The 25,936-nt window shown below is 40.5% G+C and overlaps 1 protein-coding gene across 1 annotated transcript in view; it reads left to right on the top strand.

The window, feature by feature from the left end:
* Nucleotides 1-25,936, top strand: part of FHIP2A (FHF complex subunit HOOK interacting protein 2A) — a 48,145-nt gene that overhangs the window by 16,221 nt on the left and 5,988 nt on the right. The window contains exons 6-15 of the mRNA XM_050958978.1: nucleotides 5,973-6,245; nucleotides 7,129-7,325; nucleotides 8,592-8,706; nucleotides 8,818-8,894; nucleotides 8,997-9,189; nucleotides 10,695-10,864; nucleotides 11,788-11,931; nucleotides 14,078-14,168; nucleotides 15,701-15,844; nucleotides 24,867-25,007. Of these exons, the coding sequence (XP_050814935.1) occupies nucleotides 5,973-6,245; nucleotides 7,129-7,325; nucleotides 8,592-8,706; nucleotides 8,818-8,894; nucleotides 8,997-9,189; nucleotides 10,695-10,864; nucleotides 11,788-11,931; nucleotides 14,078-14,168; nucleotides 15,701-15,844; nucleotides 24,867-25,007 (1,545 nt within the window). The remainder of the gene's footprint in view (nucleotides 1-5,972; nucleotides 6,246-7,128; nucleotides 7,326-8,591; nucleotides 8,707-8,817; nucleotides 8,895-8,996; nucleotides 9,190-10,694; nucleotides 10,865-11,787; nucleotides 11,932-14,077; nucleotides 14,169-15,700; nucleotides 15,845-24,866; nucleotides 25,008-25,936) is intronic.

Raw genomic sequence — 25,936 nt, 5'->3', positions numbered from 1 at the left:
TATTACAGACGTTTTCAGCTGTGTTGCTTGACAAACATTAGGATCAGGGGCTAATTGCATAGCTGCATCTCTTGGGAAAATAAATTTGCTAGGTGAATGACAGTTGAAGTAACATTCTGTAAACCATTTTTGAATCCTACTTAGATCTTGTGGCAGTGAGTTCCATATGCTAAATATGTGTGGTGTAAAAAAGTTTTTCATCAGCTTTAAATTAGTTACCACTTAATTTATTGAGTGTTCTCTTGTTTCTGTACTGAGAGGATACATAGAAGTAGCTGATTTACCTTTTCTGCCTCATTCATTATATTATAAACCTCTGTCATGTCCCTTCTTACTCATTTCCTTTCTGAATAGTCCATACCTTTGTAATCTCTCCTGATATGGAAGGTTTTCCATGCTGTTGATCATTTCCACTTTCCTTCTCTGGACCTTTTCTATCTCTGCTGTATCCGTTTGGGTGGTGGTGGGGTGACCAAAATTGAATACAATATTCAAAGTGAGGCTGTACCATCAGTTTATAAAATTACATTATATTTTCAGTATTCCCTATCCCTTTGGTTACTGCAACCTAACAACCTGTGGAGTGACTTAATGATAAGGTGAAGTTGCACTACTCTCAGCAGAATTGACCCCCAGTGTTTATCTGTGCCATGAAAATACACCAATGTATTTTTATACTGCCTACTCTCTGTTGGGTTTTTTGATCAGGTGGTCACTCAGAGAAAAGCTTTGCTAGAAAGCGTCGAATATGTATTTTATGTAACCTTTTTTATTAGGTGATTCAGGATCCTGTCCTGCACTCTTGCAGGAGGCAGGTGAGCAGCTAGACTGCAGAATTGCATGACTAGACACATGCAAACTTAAATATCCACAGAAACTCTGAATGCATGTGTTCTGATGTACAAAGGCTGACATTACCTGCACCTATCAGAAATAACTGAGTTTGAACATAGCACATCATTCTAAGGGTTCACTTGTGGAATTCAAGCCTTCTCATACAAGGGTTATTGCTCTCGATACATTCCCATTTATAGACAACAAAAAATAGACTCTAGGAGGTTCAGTAATTTTAGTTTTAAGGATAATGTACATTAACATACTGATTGCTTTGCATCCTTAGGCCTTTCACAGTGTAGAAAAAAAGACCTACTTGTAGAAAAGACAATTTTGTGTTATTTGAAACCATAATCTTTCAGACGTACCCAAAAATCATACTACTGTTGTACCATGGAGTAGACTATAAATTGTGATCCCTGGGTTACCTTCCCTAGGACTTCAGTATATCATTGCACAGTAGCAATGCAGAACAGTGTCTCCACAAAGAATGCACATCAGCTGGGCAAGTGTTCAGAGAATTTTTGTAGTTTGCTGTCTGACTGTCGTGTATTTATTCTCTCCTGGTTTGTATGTACTAAAAGCTGATAACCCAACTGGTGACTCTTTTAAATGTTTAATGTTTGTGCAGTATTTGATAAGGCCACAGTTATTTCATAGATGCCATAGGATTTATAGTCTTCTTATTGTGACCACTTGAAAAATTGGTCTTAAGATGAAGCCTAGTGTAGGAGTCTAATACAGCATTTACTTATCTATGTCTGTGCCAGAAAAACAGAGAATCCTTACTCTACAACCAATCTCTCACTTGATCATGTAGAACACTAATGTAAATATATCTTTTATTTGCACAAAACAGATTTATAGAAAGTAGTCTCGGTCACAGTCTTTCAGTGTAACAAAGGAGATGTAGGAGGAGTGGTAGATACGCTGGAGGGTAGGGACAGCATACAGAGGGACCTAGACAAATTAGAGCATTGAGCCAAAAGAAATCTGATAAGGTTCAACAAGGACAAGTGCAGAGTCCTGCACTTAGGACGGAAGAATCCCATGCACTGCTACAGACTAGGGACCGAGTGCAGAAAAGGACCTAGGGGTTACAGTGGACAAGAAGCTGGATATGAGTCAACTGTGTGCCCTTGTTGCCAAGAAGGCTAATGGCATTTTGGGCTGTATAAGTAGGAGCATTGCCAGCAGATTGAGGGACGCGATCATTCCCCTCTATTCAACATTGGTGAGACATCATCTATAATAATAGGAGATATACCAATCTCCTAGAACTGGAAGGAACCTTGAAAGGTCATTGAGTCCAGCCCCCTGCCTTCACTAGCAGGACCAATTTTTGCCCCAGATCCCTAAGTGGCCCCCTCAAGGATTGAACTCACAACCCTGGGTTTAGCAGGCCAGTGCTCAAACCACTGAGCTATCCCTCCCCCGTGTCCAGTTTTGGGCCCCACACTAGAAGATGGATGTGGAAAAATTGGAAAGAGTCCAGCAGAGAGCAACGAAAATGATTAGGGGGCTGGAGCACATGACTTCTGAGGAGAGGCTGAGGGAACTGGAATTATTTAGTCTGCGGAAGAGAAGAATGAGGGGGGATTTGATAGCTGCTTTCGACTACCTGAAAGGGGGTTCCAAAGAGGATGAATCTAGACTGTTCTCAGTGGTACCAGATGATAGAACAAGGAGTAATGGTCTCAAGTTGCAGTGAGGGAAGTTTAGGTTGGATATTAGGAAAAGCTTTTTCACTAGGAGGGTGGTGAAGCACTGGAATGGGTTACCTAGGGAGGTGGTGGAATCTTCTTCCTTTGAGGTTTTTAAAGTCAGGCTTGACAAAGCCCTGGCTGGGATAATTTAATTGGGAATTGTTCCTGCTCTGAGCAGGGGGTTGGACAAGATAGTCTCCTGAGGTCCCTTCCAACCCTGATATTCTGTGATTCTATGATGATTCTACGTATTGCAGCTCTCAATAAAGTTTTGCATGAGTACTAGGTGTCCAGTGATAACTTGGTCCCCACTCCTTCCCCTCTATGAAATGTACTAGAGTTTTAAAAAAAATCTAACAGAAAAAATATATCACTTGAGAGTAGCTCACAAGTCTTAGAGAGGCTTTTTTTCACTCTGAAGGCAAAATCTCTAGAAGTGAAGAATCAATTTCATTTTATGATTGGATTCAGAAATGGTGTTTCCATAGTCACAGAGATAAAATGGACTGAGGTCTTGACCTGAAAAGCCATGTGCTAGTGTCAAAAGGTGCCTTCATAAAGTAAATATGAAATTCATATTGGAGATTGGACAAATCAAATAGTATCAATTTCAGTTGTTTGATATAAAGAACAAGGCCATCTCTTTTCATTTGTCTTGGACAGACTAGCACAGAAGCAGCCTTAAAAAGGATTAGTATAGAGTTTGAGAAAATTTTGATAAAGTACAAAATGTGTTAAATTTAAATATTAAGATGCTTCTGAACCTATAATATAGTACACAACTAATACATCCAGCCTTGTAAAGAGCCACAGTAGAACCTCAGAGTTACGAACCTCAGAGCTACAAACTGACTGTTCAACCACACAACTCGTTTGGAACTGGAAGTATGCAATCAGGCAGCAGTAGACACAAAAAGAAAAAAACCCAAATACAGTACAGCACTATGTTAAATATAAAGGACTAAAACAATAAAAGGAAAGGATTAAAAAAAAAAAAAGATTTGACAAGGTAAGGAAACTGTTCCTGTGCTTGTTTCATTTAGATTAAGATGGTTCAAAGCAGCATTTTCTTCTGAATAATAAAGTTTCAAAGCTGTAAACTTTTGAAAGAACAATCGTAAAGTTTTGTTCAGAGTTATGAACGTTTCAGAATTATAGACTCATAGACTCTAGGACTGGAAGGGACCTCGAGAGGTCATCAAGTCCAGTCCCCTGCCCTCATGGCAGGACCAAATACTGTCTAGACCATCTCTAAGAGACATTTATCTAACCTACTCTTAAATATCTCCAGAGATGGAGATTCCACAACTTCCCTAGGCAATCTATTCCAGTGTTTAACTACCCTGACAGTTAGGAACTTTTTCCTAATGTCCAACCTAAATCTCCCTTGCTGCAGTTTAAGCCCATTGCTTCTTGTTCTATCATTAGAGGCTAAGGTGAACAAGTTTTCTCCCTCCTCCTGATGACACCCTTTTAGATACCTGAAAACTGCTATCATGTCCCCTCTCAGTCTTCTCTTTTCCAAACTAAACAAACCCAATTCCTTCAGCCTTCCTTCATAGGTCATGTTCTCAAGACCTTTAATCATTCTTGTTGCTCTTCTCTGGACCCTCTCCAATTTCTCCACATCTTTCTTGAAATGCGGTGCCCAGAACTGGACACAATACTCCAGTTGAGGCCTAACCAGCCCAGAGTAAAGCGGAAGAATGACTTCTCGTGTCTTGTTTACAACACACCTGTTAATGCATCCCAGAATCATGTTTGCTTTTTTTGCAACAGTATCACACTGTTGACTCATATTAAGCTTGTGGTCCACTATGACCCCTAGATCTCTTTCTGCCATACTCCTTCCTACACAGTCTCTTCCCATTCTGTATGTGTGAAACTGATTGTTCCTTCCTAGGTGGAGCACTTTGCATTTATCTTTATTGAACTTCATCCTGTTTACCTCAGACCATTTCTCCAATTTGTCCAGATCATTTTGAATTTTGACCCTGTCTTCCAAAGCAGTTGCAGTCCCTCCCAGTTTGGTATCGTCCGCAAACTTAATAAGCGTACTTTCTATGCCAACATCTAAGTTGTTGATGAAGATATTGAACAGAACTGGTCCCAAAACAGACCCCTGCGGAACCCCATTTGTTATACCTTTCCAGCAGGATTGGGAGCCATTAACAACTACTCTCTGAGTACGGTTATCCAGCCAGTTATGCACCCACCTTATAGTAGCCCCATCTAAATTGTACTTTCCTAGTTTATCTATAAGAATATCATGCGAGACTGTATCAAATGCCTTACTAAAGTCATGGTATATCACATCCACCGCTTCTCCCTTATCCACAAGGCTCGTTATCCTATCAAAGAACGCTATCAGATTAGTTTGACACGATTTGTTCTTTACAAATCCATGCTGGCTATTCCTTATCACCTTACCACCTTCCAAGTGTTTGCAGATGATTTCTTTGATTACGTGCTCCATTATCTTCCCTGGCACAGAAGTTAAACTAACTGGTCTGTAGTTTCCTGGGTTGTTTTTATTTCCCTTTTTATAGATGGGCACTATATTTGCCCCCTTCCAGTCTTCTGGAATCTCCCCCGTCTCCCATGATTTCCCAAAGATAATAGCTAGAGGCTCAGATACCTCTTCTATTAACTCCTTGAGTATTCTAGGATGCATTTCATCAGGCCCTGGTGACTTGCAGGCATCTAACTTCTCTAAGTGATTTTTTACTTGCTCTTTTCTTATTTTCTCTTCTAAACCTACCCTCTTCCCATAAGCATTCACTATACTAGACATTCCTTGAGACTTCTCAGTGAAGACTGAAACAAAGAAGTCATTAAGCATCTCTGCCATTTCCAAGTCTCCCGTTACTGTTTCCCCCTCCTCATTGAGCAGTGGGCCTACCCTGTCCTTAGTCTTCCTCTTGCTTCTAATGTATTGATAAAAAGTCTTCTTGTTTCCCTTTATTCCCATAGCTAGTTTGAGTTCATTTTGTGCCTTTGCTTTTCTAATCTTGTCTCTGCATTCCTGTGTTATTTGCCTGTATTCATCCTTCGTGATCTGACCTAGTTTCCATTTTTTATATGTCGCCTTTTTATTTTGTAGGTCACGCAAGATCTCAAGGGTAAGCCAAGGTGGTCTTTTGCCACATTTTCTATCTTTCCTAACCATCGGAATAACTTGCTTTTGGGCCCTTAATAGTGTCCCTTTGAAAACCTCAGTTGTTTTTCCCCTTAGTCTTAATTCCCATGGGACCTTACCTATCAGCTCTCTGAGCTTACCAAAGTCCGCCTTCGTTCCTGAGGTGTTCGTAACTCTTAGGTTCTACTGTACTTGGTGTGTGTTACATAAACCTTTATGTTAGTAAATTTCCGCTTTAGGTCAAACAGCATTTTGTTCAGTATAATCTCCTGTCCTAATGTAATGCTTTTCAGAACAAGTTAAAAGTATTGGCTTCCAAAGGATCAGCAAGTGTAATTACAGAAGACATGCTAAAAGGCCAAGATTCATTGATGACAGACACAGGACAGTCCATTCAACCTGAAGAAATATCTAATGCTGCTGGAGTGGAGCACATAGAGAAGGAAGATGATCTGTCCACGAGTCTGGATGATCTTAATGTCACTTCATCACCTGAGGCCTCAGCTATTCGTCTAAACCAAGACTATAATTTAGTGAATTCTTTGCTCAATCTCACAAAAAGCCCAGTGAGTCATTTTCAATTCTACTCAATGTGGTAAAATGAGTAAAGTGTTTTGGATGTTGCTGGAAGGGAATCTTTTACAATAGGCGCGCGCGCGCGTGTGTGTGTATATATATATATATATATATATAATATATATATATATATAATCGTTTAATTCTTAAGAAATCAGATAGCTTTTTTGGTAGACCATTTCTTTGGCAAATTTCCAGGTGAAAACAACAAAAGAATTCTACAAAGTGAATTGACTGCAATCTGATATTCATTGAGATCAAATAGTTTAAGGATGTTGTATGCTTCCAAAGCAAGTTGAGTGGGTTAATTATATCACAAAGGAATATGTAGAATGAAAGAAAGGGCTAGTTTAAATAGCATCAATTAAACCAAAGTAATAAACCAAACACACTTTTTGTAAAAAAGCTTCAATAGATCTGATTCCATCTGTGAACTTAATTTCTTGTCAAAAACAACCACTATGGGTCTGATTCAAGTCCCACTGAATTCAAAGGGATCATTTAGAATTAACTTCAAGGGGAACTGGATAAGTAAGGCCATGTTTACTGTAATGGTGTCGAGAACAGAAAACTTGACATACCCCATAGTTGTAAAGTGATGTTTTACATTAGATTAGGCCCAAGCCAGTGTATACGCCTTAGCGCTGGTTATATAAACTTGTGTGTTATGCTTACCATGTCAATAACCCTCTTCAAAAGAAAGATTCTAAAACAAATTTAGTAGAAATAACTGTTCTAATTTCTTAACACGGAACATCAAGAAATCCATTCAGTCCATTTTTTATTCCGTTTGAAGATCCTTTGGTTTCTGTTGCTTGATTTCAAATGAACATCATTCCTGATTTATTTAACTCTTCCATGTCTATTTGACAGGATGGTCGAGTAGCTGTAAAGGCATGTGAAGGCCTCATGCTCTTAGTAAGTTTGCCAGAGCCAGCAGCAGCCAAGTGCTTGACTCAGAGCACTTGCTTATGTGAATTGCTGACGGACAGGCTCACCACACTCTACAACGCCCTGCCTCTGTCCGTGGATCCATTAGATATTGAATCGGTCGAGGCAGTTAACTGGGGGTAAGAATATTGTTTCTGTTTTTAATATTTTAGATGACTTTGTACCACAAACTGAAACTAAATTTCTGCCATTAGCTAAGACCTCTAGTACAGATAAGGCACCATGCAAGCAGTTTCATTAACAGAATCCAGATACAATATAGTAGTACTCTTAAGACTTGAGACATACATTGCACTGATTATTGAGTTATGGGCAGATTCAGCTGCTAGTCCGTGCACGGTCAGTCATCTGAGAGCAGATCTCTCATTGAATTAGATTAGAAATCTGTCTGTGGTATAACTGCAGAATCAGGCCTTGGATTATTTTCCTGTTTAAATGTCAAGGACATAGGAAATTAGTATACAAACTTTTTGGTGCGTACAGTGAGCACACGGATCCAAGAGAAGCAGGAAGTATCTGTTTGGTGAAGGACTGTTGTAACATTTTGATAGTAACAGTCAAGAGGGCAAATGCAATTATTGTATAACTCATCAACATGGGGCAAAATGTTGTAGGCAAAAGATAGTAAGCCTGTTGTCCTAACTACTTGTCTGTCAGACTCTAAAAATACTTTTTACTTTGGAATTCACTTCCCTGCACCCTGCCCCGCCGTACTCTGTCTTCGTCCCAGTATTTGATCATGGTCTTTAAGTTTCTACACAGGGATGATATATCTGATTTGAAAAAGTTCTTTAGCAGCCAAAGGTGATATAAGATCCAATGGCTGGAAATAGAAGTAATTGAAAATAAGATGCAATTTTTAATAAGGTAGTCCACTGTTAGAACAGCATACCGAGAGATGTGGTGAATCCGTCATCACTTGGAGACTTCAGATTGAGATTGACTGTTTTTCAAAAAGATATGCTTTAGTTCAGCCCCAAACTATGGAGTGGACTTGGTAGTGTTCACTTATGGTAGTAGGTAAGAATAATCCCTCTACCTCAGGAATGACTTGGTCAATTTCTATGGCCTCTGTTACGTGGGAGGTGAGATTAGGTGACCCTTCTGTTTTAAAAACCTGTTAAAACATTCTAGGTCCATCCGTGTAGAATTCTTCTGCTGGCCATACCAAGTATACTTTAGCATGCCATTGAAATCAATAGACTAATAATGATAGCACTAAATTTTATTTCAACTAGATAAAGAAAAACTGATCTTAATGCACTCCTGCTCCCATTAAAGCAGATGCAGAATGTTGCCATTGAATTCAGTGGGAGTAGCATTGGGCCCAGTGTTCTTTAAAGGTATCTAAACTAAATATATGTATTTTCTCTTGTGTCCTCCAGTTTGGATTCATATAGCCACAAAGAAGATGCATCTGCTTTTCCAGGGAAAAGAGCCTTGATTTCATTTCTCTCCTGGTTTGACTACTGTGATCAACTCATTAAAGAAGCACAAAAGGTTTGAAATGTTTGCTGGCATAAATATGAGTAATCCAAAACCAGTTTGGCAAATATATTGTTCCACATCTCTTGAGTTTGTAAGGATAACATTTTGTGGCCTGTATTTTAGACTACTGCTGTTGCTATGGCAAGATCTGTACGGGAACGATTTTTTGTTGGTGTCATGGAACCTCAGCTGATGCAAACGTGAGTGGTCTCTTTGCATGTGTAACAGTGGGATAGAAACAAGTCAAGTTGATATTTTCAGTTGGAATCCAGTAGCTTTCTAACATTAAACTTCTTGTTCAGTTCAGAAATTGGGATCCTGACATCAACTGCACTGTTGCATCGTATTGTCCGTCAAGTCACTTCAGATGTGTTGCTGCAAGAAATGGTTGACTTTATACTTGGAGGACACAGAGAGCCAGAAACCCTGACAGACATCAACAGACATCCATTGCGACACAGGTTAATCGAACACTGTGATCATATTTCTGATGAGGTGAGAAATCATCATGTCAGTGTGTCTAAAATGCTGTTCTGCTGTGAAAAGTGACTGCAAAAATGGCATTGTGAGGTCCCATGTTTATTATGTGTCAGTCACTTATAGCTGAGTTTTACAGGAAAAAAGATGGCAGGTGAGAAGGTTCTAACTGCCAGCCCTACAGAACTTCCCTTGAGAGGTGAAACTCGGTGTTGTCTCTGACTGGCACATCAGATTCTCTGTGCCATATTCTGCCATCATTTGTACCTGTGTATGTCCATTTGGGGTTGCTTGTATACGTGTTACTGAGGATAGATTCTGCCCTGCATGTGGCGTTGAGTTTGTAGTTCTACTGATGATGCATCATCCCCTCTCTCCCTTAGTTGTGCTGGTTCTGGAATGCGGTCAGATAAAAAGGAGTAAAAAGGTATTCTTGTCACTAAAGTCAGCAGATAGGACAGAGACTATACACAGTGCAGATGTGCTGACTAAGAACGTGCCATCGTTCCTTTTATGCCCTGATCCTTAAGCTGTTCCATGCAGAGCCATTTTGAAATCACTTGACTGCAGCGAGGCTCCCTCTTGAAACGGCTTGATGAGTCAGCCTTTTCAGAATAGTGCCACACATCACAAATGCTTGTGTTTGTTAAAGTCCTGGCTTTGTGCTTTCTGTTTTTTGCCACCCCTTACGCTTAGAGCAGCCTCTCAATTTAAATAGACCAAGCCTCTGCCCTTTGCCTCAGAAAGTCCTCCCAAACCTGCTTGAGCTAAGAATCTGTGCCTTTATATGTCTATTTCACCTGCCTACTTAAATGCAGCAGCCGATGCTTACAAACCAGGGCACCAAAAGTTAGGTGCTTAAATTTGTATTTAGGCATCTAAATGAATGAACTGAATATCAGATATACTGAACACCACTCAGATCCTACTGAAGTCAGTGGGAGGTACAGATGCACAGTATTGCTGAAAATCAGGCCACTTTTATTTAGGTGTCTAACTTCAGGCATGCTGGTTTGAAATTTTCAGCCTATAATTCCAACCATAAAATCTCCATGATACCGTCTGTCAGTTCTGTATTGTATCCACTAGTGTTTTTAGGCCTTGATCCTATGTTTGGGTCTACACAGGTGCAGGGGCCTGCCCATGTTGGTCTGGTTGTAGAATTAAAGCCTTAGATTGTTAAGTTCTTTGGGCAGGGTTACTGTTAGTTTGGCACGGTTCTCCTCTTTTACAGGGCTGTGTCTATCTGATGCTTTATAAAAGATAAAGGTTGTCATGGATAAATGTGTGTATATTCTTTCTGATTCTTTTGTGTAGTCTCTTCATCTACATTAATAGATCACCCAGTATGATGATGTTCCAGTCTTGGTTGGGATATTTGGGTTTGGCTGTAATATGAAAGACTAATAAAAACAATCTCCCATCATGCATTAACACAGCTACTCTTAGTAAGCTAAGAACAGTGGTTTAAGGAAACAATGCTTACATTTATTTTAATCCTTTATTGTTTTTTTATGTTGCAGATCAGCATAATGACTTTAAGAATGTTTGAGCATCTTTTACAAAAACCTAATGAGCACATTCTTTACAACTTGGTTCTAAGAAATTTAGAAGAAAGAAACTACACAGAATATAAACCACCCTGTCAGGAAGATAAAGATGTGGTGGAGAATGGACAGATAGCCGGAGCAGTGTAAGTGTTTCTATTGTATAGGTGAGAGACTTCACGATGACTGAGTACACCTTTCACTTTTTATTTAAAAATAAATTAAAAAAAAAAGCTTTAAGACCAGTTTTTCTTTCTTTATCTACTTGAAATAAAATTGAACCCAGATAACGTTTAGTTTTCATCATTTGTGTTAACAGCATTGTAAAGATTTAACCATAGTCAATGTAGATTAGTTGTTGCACAGTTTACTCCATGAGTAGCTTATGTATGTGATTAGAATAGTGATAGATGATTGTAAATTAGCAAAACTGTCTTTCTTACATTTAGCTATTTGCATAGGCTTAACTTTAAGCACATAAACAATTCCAGTGACTTCAGTGGGGTTGCTAGCATACTTAAGGTTAGTCATATGCTTAAGTATCTTGCTGAATCAGGGCCACAGTATCTTTAAGCTTCATAGTGTTGCATATGTAATCCTTACAAACACCCTTTTGTGCTTGGTATATAAGCATTATCCTCTTTTTACAGGTGAATGAGGGGGCAGGGAATTGGGTCAAAGAGATTAAGACCCAGATCCTCAAAGGTATTTAGGCTCCTAACTTTCATTGAAATCAATGGAAATTAGAATTAAATACCTTTTGAGAATCTGGGCCCAAGTGATTTGATATGCCGAGGTATTCAATGTCAGAGCCAGAACCAGAAGTTCCTGGCTCCAACTCAGAGCACTAGACTATGCCTCTCTCTCTCTCTTTTTTTTTAAATTAGTCATCAATGTTGATATTGCATAATAATAATTCAGTGAAGTGGTATGTAAACTGTGATAGTCTAGAATGTGTGCTGGCTGGTCAGAGAAAAAAATAGAGAATGTGCCTTTGATTCAGAAGGCTTCGTGCCTTCCATAACATTCTGTGAATTATCTTGTGTCTCTTTCTAATGTGAACTTACAGAGACCTGGAAGAAGATCCGTTATTTGCTGATCTTTCTCCGGATAACACATTGTCGAATCAAGAGTGGCTAAGCGTTTCTCCTCCCATCAGCCCAGAACATCCAAAAAACGATGGGAAGACTGAAGTTCATAAAATTGTAAATAGGTGAGTTGAAAAAATAATTTTAAAAAAGCTGTTTTGTGTGTAATTTTATATCAGGGATGTTGTTAGCATAGTGCTGATGGTCTGTGTAACTTGGAGGAATGATGCACCAGAAATAAACGGTTTCATTCAATAGGCTATTCCATAACTGCTAGTGTTTATAGAAAGAAAATAAAATAGTTCAACATAAACCAAAAGAGAACAGAAAATCTTTCCAGCCTGAGGTCCATCCTATGTCTTTGGTCTCTGGAGAGGGTTCAGAGAAGAGCTGCCAGAATGATTAAAGGATTAGAAAACATGCCTTATAGTGATAGATTCAAGGATCTCTAAGTCGCTTAACAAAGAAAAGGTTAAGGGGTGACTTGATTAATCTTAAGTACCTATATGGGAAACAAACATTTAATAATTGGCTCTTCAGTCTAGTAAACAAAAGAATAACATGATCCGATGACTGGAAGTTGAAGCTAAACATATTCAGACTGGAAATAAGATGTAACTGTATTACAATAAGGATTATTAACCATTGCAATAATTTACCAAGGTTAGTGGTGGATTCTCTGTGACTGCCAATTTTTAAATGAAAATTGCATTTTTAAAAAGATACGCAGTAGTTCAACAGAAATTACTTTGGGGAAGTTCTATGGCCTGTGTTATTTAGGAGGCCAATCTAGATTATCATAATGGTCCCTTCTGGCCTTGGAATCTATGAATCTGAATGTAAAGCTATCCCTTCTCATTGATATTCATTCTGTTCGGCATCATAGAATATTAGGATTGGAAGAGACCTCGAGAGGTCATCTAGTCCAATCCCCTGCTCAAAGCAAGACCAACACCAACTAAATCATCTCTCAAGCAGCCTCTCTGACCAGGTTTGACCGTAGTCCTTCCCTGAGGGAAGGGGAGGGAGAAGCTGAACTATAGTTAATCCATTGCTCACTGGGGATCATGTCACACCTCTGTTCCCTGTAACATTTGGCTGTGCACACTGGACTGCAATGTGTCCAAGAGGACAGACTCTCTGATCTAAGCTATTTAGCTGTTGTAATTTTTTCAGTCATTAACATGAAAATTGGAGTTAGATGGTATTTGGTCAGTTAATACATGTTAGTGACGCAGCACTGGTATTTTGGTGCTGACCTACCTACATACCCAAAAATAATCAGTCGTGTGAGAGGCAAGAAACAGACTGAGGCCAGTGGATATGGAATTGAATTCTTGCTTTTTTCCCCCATATACTGTTGCATCCAGTTTATGGTGGACATGGTTTGGAGCACAGACAAAAAACAATCTGCTAAACTGCCCATTTATATTTCCATCAGTAGAATGGAAATTTTCCAGGTATTTGCAGTGCTTTGATGGAAGAATGACCTTTTTTTCCATACATAATAAGATCCACATGGCAGATTTCAGACTCCGGTATACAGAACTCCCATTGGTGGCAGTGGTAGTTCCATGCATGTAGGGAAAGCTGAACATTGGATACAAGTTTTGTAAGCCACATTTTCTCTGACTGTCCAGAAACTGGGTAGTGAGAGCCACCGTTTCCTATTTGTGCTACATTCATGATAATTCTGTGACCGCCAAAGTAGTAGTTTTTGAATAACAATAAATGTCAGCAACAGGAACACATTATTACAGATAACCATGTAAATTCTTAACTTTTCTTTCATCACAGCAAACTAACAAACTAATGATTTATTAACTAAAAATATTAGTAATAACTTTTTCATATGAAATCCCTTCCTTTATTTGATTCATTTGCCAATAGACTTTCCATCTAACTCTGCTTTGAGACGGATGTAGTCTGATCTTTAGCAAATGCTTGGAATTGGTTATGATTCTTCCCTTCACTTTTACCTCTCTGCTTTCAGAAGTCACTAGCCCTCTTTTCGCTTCTTCACATTCAGTGCTGGATATGCAAACGCTTATGCACCCAGTTCATTAGCACAGACAGTAGTTAAATTGATAGACATGCTTCAGTACGTTTCATAGCCCTTCTTCCTCACACAATGTTATGGGTAACCCCTTCTGTCAACTTGAAGAGATGGATCATTATTGTATCTATCACTAGTGTACTGAGAATGAAGAAATATTGTCCTGTCATTGTAGGACTAGATTTATTTATTAATGTATTTTTGTTCCTTTTTAGCTTCCTCTGTCTAGTACCTGAAGAAGCCAAATCATCATACCATGTAGAGGGCACAGGTTATGATACCTATCTCAGAGATGCCCACAGACAAGTATGTCACACTCCTATAGTCTTTTTCTTTCTAGTTTTATCTTTTTCCCCCCTGCATTAGCCAATGCCCTGGGTTTTGAATTGCTTGTGAGAATTTACAAATGATTTGGGGACATGTACAGTTCTACTAAAAAATATCTGAAGTTAAGCTAGTAATGGGAAAGGTGAAAATTCAGTTGCCTTGGACTAATCAGGAGTTTACCTTCAGAGGTTTTTTATTTGAGTTCTGAATCCCCATTACATAGCTTTAATGGGAATTATAGATGACTTTAAATGTATTAATATTCCTGTAACAAACCTGCACTACAGATTCGTTCATAAATTGCCTTTACATTTATCTGCATTCTTCTCCAGTAGAGGACTGCCTGGAAAGATATTTGATAGAACTTAGTGGATGTTAAAATGTTGCAGAAGAGTTAAAACAACCTAGTGCTTTGAAATAATGGTTCAGTGAGAGTAATGTGCAACCTAAGGCATGCAGGTTTGATGTTGAGAATATTAGTGGAAAGGGAAAGCTTTAAGGTTGCATATTTTGAAATAACAAACATAGATTTTATTTCTAAAAACATGATCTAAAGTCTCCTTGGTTAGAGGACAATCAGCATTCGTTTGCAGCCTTCCTCATGAAGTCCTGTGACTCTCCTGTAATGGAACAAAATTGGGCATACAGGATAAATAGGAGATGAGGGTAGAGTAACTGGAACAAAAATACATGTAGTGGTACTCTAAGGATTTTCTACTCTCTGAATGTTGATACGTTCACATTCAAATAGAAAGCTTTGCTTTCTGTGCTTCCTTTATAGTTTTAGCCACAGCAGTTCCTGAAAAGAGAGGAAAATGTGAAGGAAAAAAATAGCAGGAAAGGCATACTGTCTTCTCTTATTTCTTTCTTGCCTTCGGGAAAGGAAGATTCTGGAAGCCATTTGGAAGTAGGATTGGTTTCTGCCTCATATGCTCAATGATATGTGTGGTCTCAAATTATTCCACCCACAAAAACATAACCCTCCACATTGGTGCAGTTACACACAAACAGCTGCTCTGCTTCCTTGAATCTGTGATTGGAAGCCCAGTGGAAGATGCACAAGTACCTGTGCAGTGTGCACTGAAGAATTCCTAGGTCTGATTCTTCCCTCCCTGGCACCAGTTTAACTCTATTGACTTCAGTGGAGTTACTGATGGTTTAGGTTAGGTGAATCACACCCAGTGTATATAAGTTACTGTGACTGGCCAATTTGTGTAAAGCAAGTGGCTAGTTTAGGTCTCAATTCTCCCCTCTGTGTGCCTGTGTAAGTCCCTCATAATGTTGCACACATGAAGAGGAAAATAAAGTCCCTGAATGAAGGCTGATAATTTTTGTCATGGATGTTTTCAAAATGGGAATATTCTGAGAATAGGAGTTCTCAGATAGCTGCCATTCACACTCTCAAGTAATGTAGGTTATTAAAAGGAAATAGTTTTCTCAGAGGTTCGTAGCTTCTTGCTTTTTTCTCTCTTCAATTGTTTGAGTATGTGTTGCTGACTCTTTCTTCCTAGTTTCGGGATTATTGTGCAATCTGTTTACGATGGGAATGGCCAGGGTCTCCCAAATCGTTGGAAAAGTGCAATTTAGAAGCATCGTTTTTTGAAGGACATTTCTTGAAAATTCTGTTTGACAGAATGGGCAGGATTCTCGATCAGGTAACAAAACACATTGTTATGATTTGTTTCTGATGCTTTCATCTCTGATAAATGACTGATCTCCATTTTTGTGCAACATTCCCACCAAATTTTCTGTAGTTTGACTGCACTAACTAGTAGCTGTAAAGTTGTTGGTTTTTACTAATATTGGCAGTCTTGTCAACATGCTGAGAGAGCATTATCTATCTTATCCTTGCTTCAGGGCTCTCTAGATAACTAAATACTGAAGTGATTGGCACTTTATCAATAGTAAGCGTAGATTACGACATTCTCACTTACACTGAACACCATAATTATTTGTGTTAACTGCCTGTTTTGTGTTCTAAATGGTTTCATGAATGATGCCCTACACTGAATGTCATTTAAAGCTACAGATGATTCGTAGAATAGAAATGTCACTAAAGTATAAGGAGGGCAACATGATGCATAGGATTTCCTGTTGCCAAATTAACAAAAGCACAAGTCCTTCTTGCATGTTTGTCCTTCCAGGAGGAGGTGGGGTGTTAGGAAGGAGTAAAGGATAGGAGAAGAACTTTTAAACTACCTATAATATTCCTTTTTGTTTTATAACTACCATATATACTTGTTCATAAGCCAAATTTTTTTAGTAAAAAAGGGAAGCACCAGAGAAGGGGGGTCATCTTATGAACGGGTATAGAGAGGGAGAGGTGGGACACAGACCCTCTCCCCAACAGAGGGAGCAAGGAGAGGCAGCACAGCCAGCAGAGCCAGACGGGAAGAGGCGGGGCCAGAGTCACTCTGCTTCTGGCCACGCTGCTCTTCCCCCCAGCCTCCGAAGCAGCTGCAGCTCAGGGCTGGCAGGCTATGGTGGTGCCGCTCGGCCCTGCTCCCCAGAGCAGGTTGTGGCTGTGCTGCCTGGCCTGCCGGAGCACGCTGTGGCCGTGCTGCCCGGCCCAGCCCGCTGGAACATGCTACGGCTGCGTCACCCGGTCTGGCCGCCAGAGCAGGCTGCGGCCATGCTGTCCAGCCTGCCAGAGCAGCTCCAGCCAGGCCAAAGACATCCTCCCTGGCCCTCCCCAGATAAGGTGGGAAAGGATGGGATGGGGAGAGTGTGGGGGTCCTGGGCTAGGGGTGGGGTCATGTGGGGGGTGGTCACAGGGGTTACTCCCCTGACTCCCAGCTTCCTCCTCCCCCGCCCCCCCAAAATATTTTTTTTCCCCACCAGTTGCTGTCCTGGCCTGTCAGGGTAAGCAGCTCACGCTGGGACACTTTGTTTACTAAGATTTACCTCCGTGCCCACAGACGCTTGAGGTAAACAAACCATCTTGGCCCGCCAGGGACTTATCCTGATGGTCCAGGAGCCAAAGTTTGCTGAGCCCTGAATTATAGGTTTGGCTTATGAAATTTTCCATTTTTACTTATCCATCTTGGGGAGGGGTCAGCTTATAAACAAACTGGCTTATGATCAAGTATATACGGTACATGGTCTTTGTGAGTATCAATCTCATTTGTTCTATTTTGATTTTTCCAGCATTTATACATGGCTATACAGGTAGCCCTGTAAATTCTTCAGTACATAGAGTATTTTACAGTCTAGATCTCCTGTATTTTAATAAACTTTACTGTATAATATTGTTCTCAAAGCACTGTGCAGCAAATTAAAAGCCAAACTGTATTACTATATCATCCGCAGTGTTTCCCACAGGTTTTTTCAGGGTTGGAATAAATATTCTCCTCATACCAATGGTGCAAGGAAATTTCTAGAGGGTACTTTTTCTAAGCCCCCAACGGATCACTTTAAAAATAGGTCTCTCCACCATTTCACTATGTACCAATGTTAAAAATGTAGTTATCAGGAGTAAACAAATTGGCTGTGTATCTGACTGGCGCTTCTTGCTGAAAAAATGAGTCTAATACATGAGGTCCAGATTAATATAGTGGAATTTACAGAATATAATTCTGGATAGAAGAGAGATCCTTTTTGGTTAACTCTATTTCACTTTTTCTATCTTAACACCCTTCCTCCACTACCAATCGCTCTTCCCCCCTCCCTCCTTTGTATTCATCTCCTCTCCTTTCTGCCTTTTTCTCTCTTCTTTGTGGCTGCATCTTCACTTAAAAAAAAACAAGTTGTGCTGATAACTTGATGTGCAGTAGCATATCGCTGACAATAACTAATTTGAGGTAAAATCCTAGTGAAGACAAGACTGTTTATAGTTTGTACACAAGTTAGTGGGTCAATTAATGTAAAAACTATGAACAGTCTTGTCTTCACTAGGATTTTATCACGAGTTAGTTAACTCCAGTTAGCTGCCTCAAGTTAGGAACACACCTTTTTTTCCTAGTTAAGACAAGGCCTGAAACCTAAATTATTCCCTCTGTAGTGCTATGTGGGATGCTTTACAGGTAGTGTTGCTGTAGATGCATTGAAACTTTACAGGCGAAGCATATGATATTAGAGACGCAAGGTGGGTGAAGTAATATCACAGATAATAGTCTTCTAAGCGTGTGAGACTATTCAGTTTCCCTCTGCAGCTAGCTCCAAGCGTAAAACTAGATGCTGCTGGTACCAGATCTCCTGTGAGGGTGTACCACTTTTGATCAGGGACAGAAGTAGACAGATCAGGGATCATGGCAGAAGGGCAACCGTGCACAGCAGATCTGCCATGGGAGAGTGCTTTGAGAAAAATGTGATGTGGTGATGATTTGTAAAACTCAGGAGATTGAAAGTGTTTCAGCGTTATTTTTCATCACTGCACCACTTTATCTAGGGGTTGTGTCATTTTCAGTTCTGTCTGCTCTATCCGGGCGCAGTATGCCGAGGACATGTTTTCAGCCTTAACATTGGTTTTCCTTATTTTGTTATTTTTATAGATCAGGTTCGATGCTTAATGCATTACTTAATACTGAATGTTTTCCATATTAAATAGGATTGGAATGAATCTCAAAGCAAGTAAACCTATGTGTACATATATACCGTGAGCTATTGAACTTTAATATTCCAGTCCTTTGACCTAGTTCACTGCAATTTGGGGGCTATGAGAAATTTTGTATTTTGAAGGAAACAGGGAAATGTTCCTCTAGCATGTGGATTTTGTATCTGTCTGACCTCTTTTATCTGTATTAAGTTAAAGAACATTGTGTGTGCTCCCAGGGTCTTGCTTCCAGTAAATATGTGTTCTGCAACTAAAGCAATACTGGTTTTAAATAACAGATCTGAGTGTCATCTGCTTTTTGGAAAAGCTAATCTTATACATATGAAAATCTTATCTCAGTGATGAGACATAAATTGTAGCGAATAAAGGGACCAGAATATATCCCTAAGGGATATCAGAGGAACAGATACCTACTATTAAAACAAAAATAGCATCTGTTATTGAAGCAAAATGTCAGTTTGATATAGTACCTGTCAACATGGCACGATTTCTGAGTTAGTCAGGCAAGATGTCACGGTCTGTGGTGTTGAAAACAATACTTGACTCCAAAAGAATTAAAACAAACTGCCTCAGTCCACCAGCAAGAGTGAATTGCTAAAGCTATTTCCTACCAAAAAGCCCACACTTAAAGCCAAATTGAAACTTGCCCTGGGGATAATTCATAGTGAAGTGCTAATGTAACCCAGAAAAATAAAATGTTGGTTCTATCAAGTCAGATGAAAGTGACAGATTTGATATGGTGTATGGTTATTTAAAAGTCCACATCAAATGACAAGTTTAGCAAAACATTCAGTTCTGCTTACAGATTGTGTTAGTCTTCCTTTAGGCTTTGTTATCATAATTAATTTATTAATCCATAGCTTTTATTTAGCACTCTTCATGAGTCGATATCAAACTGCTTTCCAAAGGAGGTAAATATTGTTGCATTTTCAGGGGTAACTGCACCTGAATACCCCCTCCATGGTCCATTCCAGTAGCTCCCTGGCACGTCTCAGAACTCCAGCCATCACCCGTCTCTGGGCAGGGACCATGGTCCCATTCCCGTCTTGCCCTGGTTTTTCAGGCTGCACAGTCCCTGCCTTATACTCGGATATCCCCAGCAAGTGGTTCTGCCTAATCCCAGCACCTGTGCATTGCTTTCTCTCCAACAGCAATGAACAGTGTACCACACAGCTCAGCAGAGTGCATTTATTTTTAAGAAAAAAGCAATAAAAGTCCCTGCATGCTTACTAAAAGCTTACCAGCAGTCACCCCCCATTCCAGCAATGGGCTCTGAGAAGTGTCAGTCTCTTCAACCCTTCAGCAAGCGCTAGGATCCCCCAAGGTCCTGTGAGTTTGTTGAATCAAAAGAAAGACCACAAGTCAGTTCAAGATCATCATTTTCTATCAAAAGCCCTTTTGTTGTTTCCTAGTCTCTTAGGGTATTTCCAAGCTGCAGCTGGGACTGAGCCTCCCAGCCCAGGTAGACAGACTCGCAGTAGCAAGGCTTGAGCTTGCACACTAAAAATAGCAATGTGGACATGGCACCTTGGGTAGCAGCTCAGGCTCTCAAGCCCACCTGATCCCCTAGACTTGAGAGTCTGAGCTCCAACTCAGACTGCCATGTCCACATTGCTGTTTTTAGTGCACTAGCTCAAACCCTGCTTGCACAGATTTGCGTGGGTGTTCACTCCCAGATGCAATGTAGACACACCTTGGAAAACCCAGTCTGAACCAGTATATGCAAACTACCCCAAGGGATGCTGCTTTTTTGGAGTTGTCAGCAGTCCCAAGAGTAATTACCTCTTACTGGTTTTAGTTCCTGGAAGAGCTGTGGTAACTCTTTCCCAAGGAGTAGAACACAATCATATATAAACCATCTATAAATGTAATACAGTGGTCCCCAAAGATACTGCATGGCATTGCAATATGTCACAAGTGTCATTATCTTCATTAACAGATGAGGCAGTTGAGGGACAGAGAGGTGAAGTGACTTGCCCAAGGTACCCCAATCAGGCCAGTGGCAGAGCGGTAGTAGACTAGAATCCAGATTTCCTCAGTCCCTGTCTAATGGGTCCGTCCACTGGACCACTCTGCAGCCCCTTGTTAGTAATATACAGTATGCTTGCAAGAAGCTTGGCTCTTTGTTTCTTAAAAGCTTATCTGGGCCTGTGTTTTCTTCCCTTCCTCCAGTTAGAAAGCTTTGTTTGCTGTAGAAATGGGTTGGATTGAACGGCTTCTGGCAGGTATATCATAGAAGCAGTTCTCCGCTAGGCCCATTTGTTCCTGACACACTTAAAATTTCATTTAAAATGTTACATTTGTAGCTCTTGTGGTGGTGAAAAAAATAATTTTGGCTCTTACTTGATGCACCTGTCTTTCTGAGTCTGCTGACAAGGAGTCAGAAACAATAGCTCTGTGAGAAGAAACTACAGCCCTTAGAGGTCCAGCTAGTTCAAAACTCAGCAGTCTGTCTCTGTCTGAGCAGTCCAGCCTGCTGAGAGCACATCACTCCTGCGCTTCACTGTCTCCTCATTGAATACTGGGTTATATTCAGGGTTTCAGTCCTCTTCTCTTCAGAGCCCTCCATGGGATTCATTGGCTCAGATGACCAAGGACTTCCCACAGCAGCTCTATTCCTCTGCAGCAGTGAAACTGTCAACCTCAAGAGGGAAATGCAGGCACTGGAAACTTGTGAGCTTTGATAGTAGCTGGGCTCACACTGTGGAATTTGCTTCTTCAAGAAATCAGGGTGAACCTAGAGCAGGAACATTTGTGCCTTCAGAATGACATGTAAATCACACTTGGACTTGCCTGTCCCACAAGAACACCACCTCCAGATTATAATCCTCCTAATACCTAGCTCTTACACAGCATCTCCTAAAGCTGTTTGCAAAGGAAGGCAAGTACCGACCAGTATCCCCATCGTACAGATGGAGCTGATGGACAAATATAATTCCCATTGGCTAGGGTTGGAGAGAGAACAAAGAAGTTTGTACATTTATTTCAACTAATCTGTAAGGTACTTGAATCCCCCTTTGAATGGCATGTGATAAAAACGTAGAAGAGACATGTTAACTGGTCCCTCACACTGCAGTGGGGTATTATCTCTGAAGTATAATGATGACATTTAAAATGTCAGCATTAAGTATTCCACTGCCAATCATTTTAGAAAGATCATCCAACTGTTTTGAGATTTTTGTGCTGAGTTAGAATATCACCTCTCTCCCAATGGGATTCCTATGTGGAGATAATCACTAGCTGAGGAATAAGCACCATTTTCCTGTCTCTGTCTTTCTAATATATGTGTCAGTGTAGTTAGCAGTCATTGAGGAAAAGTCAACAGCACTTTAATCTTATTCTAGAGAGGCTGGCTGAAACTAGTTAAAAGCCTCCCAGTTAGTCAGGTGTGTGTGGTGGTGGGGGAGGGCGGGGAGTCAGGAGATGTAGGAGGAGGCCGTGCTGTTGGAGAGACTGAGAATGCAAACCATATCAGGCACAGGGAAGGAGGCTCTGAGACAAGGGTGAAGTAGATACGGAGGAAGTGGGGGCTGCTGTAGGGAAGTGGCCCAGGGAATTGTATGTGTCCTGTTTCTAAAAGTCAGCTACCATAGCTGATACTGTTAGGGTCCCTGGGCTGGAGCCCAGAGTAAAGGGTGAGCCCGGGTTCCTCCCTTTCATTCCCCCCAGCCCGATTAAGCGCAGAGACTGGGAGACAGAGACTGTACAAGGAAGGATAACTTCTTACCTCCCTTGCTGGCTGATGATGAAAATGGCTCAGTAGACTGTGACCCTTGCCTCTAGAGAGAGATGGAGGGTCACACTGAGCCTCTGAGGCTAGCGAAATCCGCTAGGAAATGTGGGACCCATGGAGACAAGAACAGAGCTTTGTCACAATGTGTAGGCACGTGCACGCACACTCTGAAACAGAATCTAAATCTGTTACTAAAGATGGAAATTAACCCAAAATATTAGGGATCAATTCTGCAAGGTGCTAATTGCCCATACCTGCCTTTGGCTTCAGTGAAAGCTGAGGGTGCTCAATACTTTCACAAGGTTGGCTCCTAAAAGTGAGCTAAGAGAAGCCTCCTAATTCAGTCCTGCTTTGTATTAAGCTACAACCATACACCACCATTAATTTTACTGTAACAGAACTCCTCTTTGCACCTCTAGGTTCCTTCTTCCTGTTTTTCATACAGTCATATTCATTTTGATGGAACAAATGGGTCCAAAGAGTCAAAGGTGTTAATCTGACCTGAAACTGTCCAATATTAAATGGTGTACAACAAGATTTGGTATACAGAGACCTCTGCCTGCTTAGTACCATGGAAAACACTCCATTAAACATCCTTTTAACCTTTTATTAATGATACAGCAAAGAGAAAAAAATGCAGTTTCTGTTTCTGCTGTTGAGACTCACTTGCAGTCTCACCGCTGGACAAACACAGGCCCAGCATATGGTCTTATCAGCCACCGGGAGATCTGGCAAACGTTTATCAGGATAGATCTGTTTAGGTAGGGCATTGCTTTTAGCTGCCTGTTTCTGGTCACAGTCTTACAACACTGTTGCAAAATATGCAGTTTTGGCTGGCTGAGCCAGTCTTATTAGACAGAAGGCAAAAGGAGAAGTGTGGGGAAGGAAAAGAAGACACTGGGGAGGGTGGGGCGTGACAAGGTCTCATGCCCCAAGTACTATTCGGGATTGAGCTGGAGCAGGTGGCGATGTAATCTGTCTCCCTCTCTAACTGGGTTTGGTCAGGATTAGGATGAAGATCCATGCTCCCAGGAGATGGTGGGGATGGCAGCCATGATGGTAAAAGCTTGTTCTAGTAGCTAGTTTTTATCCCCAAAATCTCTCTCTTGAAGAGCAGCGAAGGGGAGTGATGAGAGTAAAATAGCCCATCCCCTTATTCTTTTGTCCATATATTAGGCCTAATTTCTGACACAACAGTTTTGGTTCATTGATCTCTCACTGTTTTTGTTTTCCAGTTATTATCTTAATACAGTATTGAGTTATATCAGAAAGCCTTTTTGTTTGGTCTAATTTCATTTGTCTTGTTTTTGTACCTTTTCCCATCAATATTTGTTATAGGTTATTGTGGCATTTTATTAACTTTCACTCACTTTGTACAGTTGAGCTCACAATTAGGGTACATTTGCAGGCCCAGGTATCACAATACTCCCTCTAGTTTTGACAGCAACAGCTTCTATAACTAGCCTATGTAATTGCTACCTCAGCATATGGTTATTGTTAGTTGTCTCCTGACTTTCCTGAGAATTCTCACTAACTATGGGGCAGCTGGTAAACGCTCTCACTCCGTATCATTCTGTGATTTTTCTGGTGAGTTTCTCGACCACTTTGATGGTCTGCTACACAGTTAATGCCAACAGTACTTCTGTAAGTGATAATTCCGCAGCCATTCATTCCGAGGGGTTTTCCCACTGCAGCATGGTCCTGCCTTGGCAAGTGTTGTGAGCTTTGTCCAGATACGAAACGTAGATATCAGTGAAGGCCTTGGCAGAGCTATAAAGATCCCCATAGCAAATAAAAACAATTAAAAAAGGATTTTCAAGTGTGAAGTCACACAATGAAAACACATGTAAACGTTGGCAATTATAGACTTTCCGTTCAATAGCGAAGAGCCTGAGTAGTAGCCATTGTGAACTGGTCACATTCCTACCCTATTGTTTCTTTCATGTGGAAATCTTTTTGACACTAAGCGTTTGTTTATTATTGTGAGGAAAATTTTAGTTTACTTATTTATCTACCTATCTTAAGTCTTTATATGGCTTCCATTACCATGTAATCTGTTGATGAGTTTCTTCTGTTATGACAATTTATTAGTGATCAGATCTCAAGAGCATATGTATACTGCAGCTAGGGCGTAGCTACTTTCAGTCCATTACACTTCTGTAGCCAGCCTCATCTCCTGCATCTGATATATTGGGTAATGATGCAGCTTGCAAGAGCGGGAAAGTCCGGGGCTGATACACCTCAAGTGTGTTGTGAGTCTGTTGTGGGGATGAGAGGATTTAGATCTGACTTGATACCTATGATTTAGAGGAAAGTAGCTGCATATGCATGGGGTGAATGAAGAGGGAGTCATAATGAAAATAACAAATAATGTCCTCTTGTCTGTTCGCAGCCGTACGATGTAAATTTACAAGTTACATCAGTGTTGTCCAAACTGTCCCTGTTTCCCCATCCACACATCCACGAATACCTTTTGGATCCCTATGTAAATCTGGCTTCAGGCTGTCGATCTCTGTTTTCCGTTATTGTCAGGGTGAGTAAATGACCATCTAACATTTATATGTAGCTACAGTGGTGATAAACTTAATAGCTTTGTAATGAATGCCAAAGGAGGGTAATTTTGTCTTTATTATGGCAACTGTCTGGTCTGTTGAAGGGAAAATACTTTTTTTTTTCCTAAAGCCCTGAATATGGATTTTCATACCAAGTAACACTGAAGAATACACTTTTCAGTAAATCTATTTACTTTCCATTGGTCTCTGAAATTCTTTTACTTGCCATGTTTGCTAAGTTTCAAAGATGTGGATGTAAAAGTTTTCTTTCAAGGTTTTGCCTTTAATTGTGAAATAAAGTTGTTTTAATTCTGAATGGATCCTGTTGGAATCATTGACATGGCAGTGTTATGTAATGCCATAAGTACAGGCATATGTCTGCACTAGAACTGGATTGTGAAAGAGCTGGTTTTATTGAGGCACAAGTCAGTTACACTCCTGAACATGCTGTGCTTTTGGATGGAACGCTACAGCATATCATCATCTCCCCTTCAAGCCTGATTAATTCATCCTGTCCTACCTGTAACCCAACTGCCAATCCATGTCCACTATAAAATTGCTATACTTCCCTCAAGTCTCCCATATCTCCCTCTGATCTCATCTCTCCCTCTAATACCAGGTATGATGAGGTCTGCAAGCCACACTCAAAATATAGGGAGGAACATGTTAAGAACCCTTCCTGCCTGCAGACAGCAAAACCAGCTCCACCAGGGATCCTCTGAGAAATGTCAATTATGAAGAGAACTGGTCCCCAGTGGCTGTAGCTAATCACTGCAAGCCCACATATAAAGAAAGAGGAAGAGGATGAAAAGGAGCTGGGGCAGAAGAGCTTGAGATGTGCAGGGAGCAACAGCTCTCTGCCAGAGGAGCTAGCACCATGTTACCGCTGAGAGATTTAGAACCCCCAGGA

This window comes from Gopherus flavomarginatus, chromosome 6 (genome assembly GCF_025201925.1).
Source record: "Gopherus flavomarginatus isolate rGopFla2 chromosome 6, rGopFla2.mat.asm, whole genome shotgun sequence".
Lineage (NCBI taxonomy): Eukaryota > Metazoa > Chordata > Testudines > Testudinidae > Gopherus > Gopherus flavomarginatus.
Note: the sequence above shows the minus strand (reverse complement) of the source record. Positions and strands in the feature narration are given on the sequence as shown.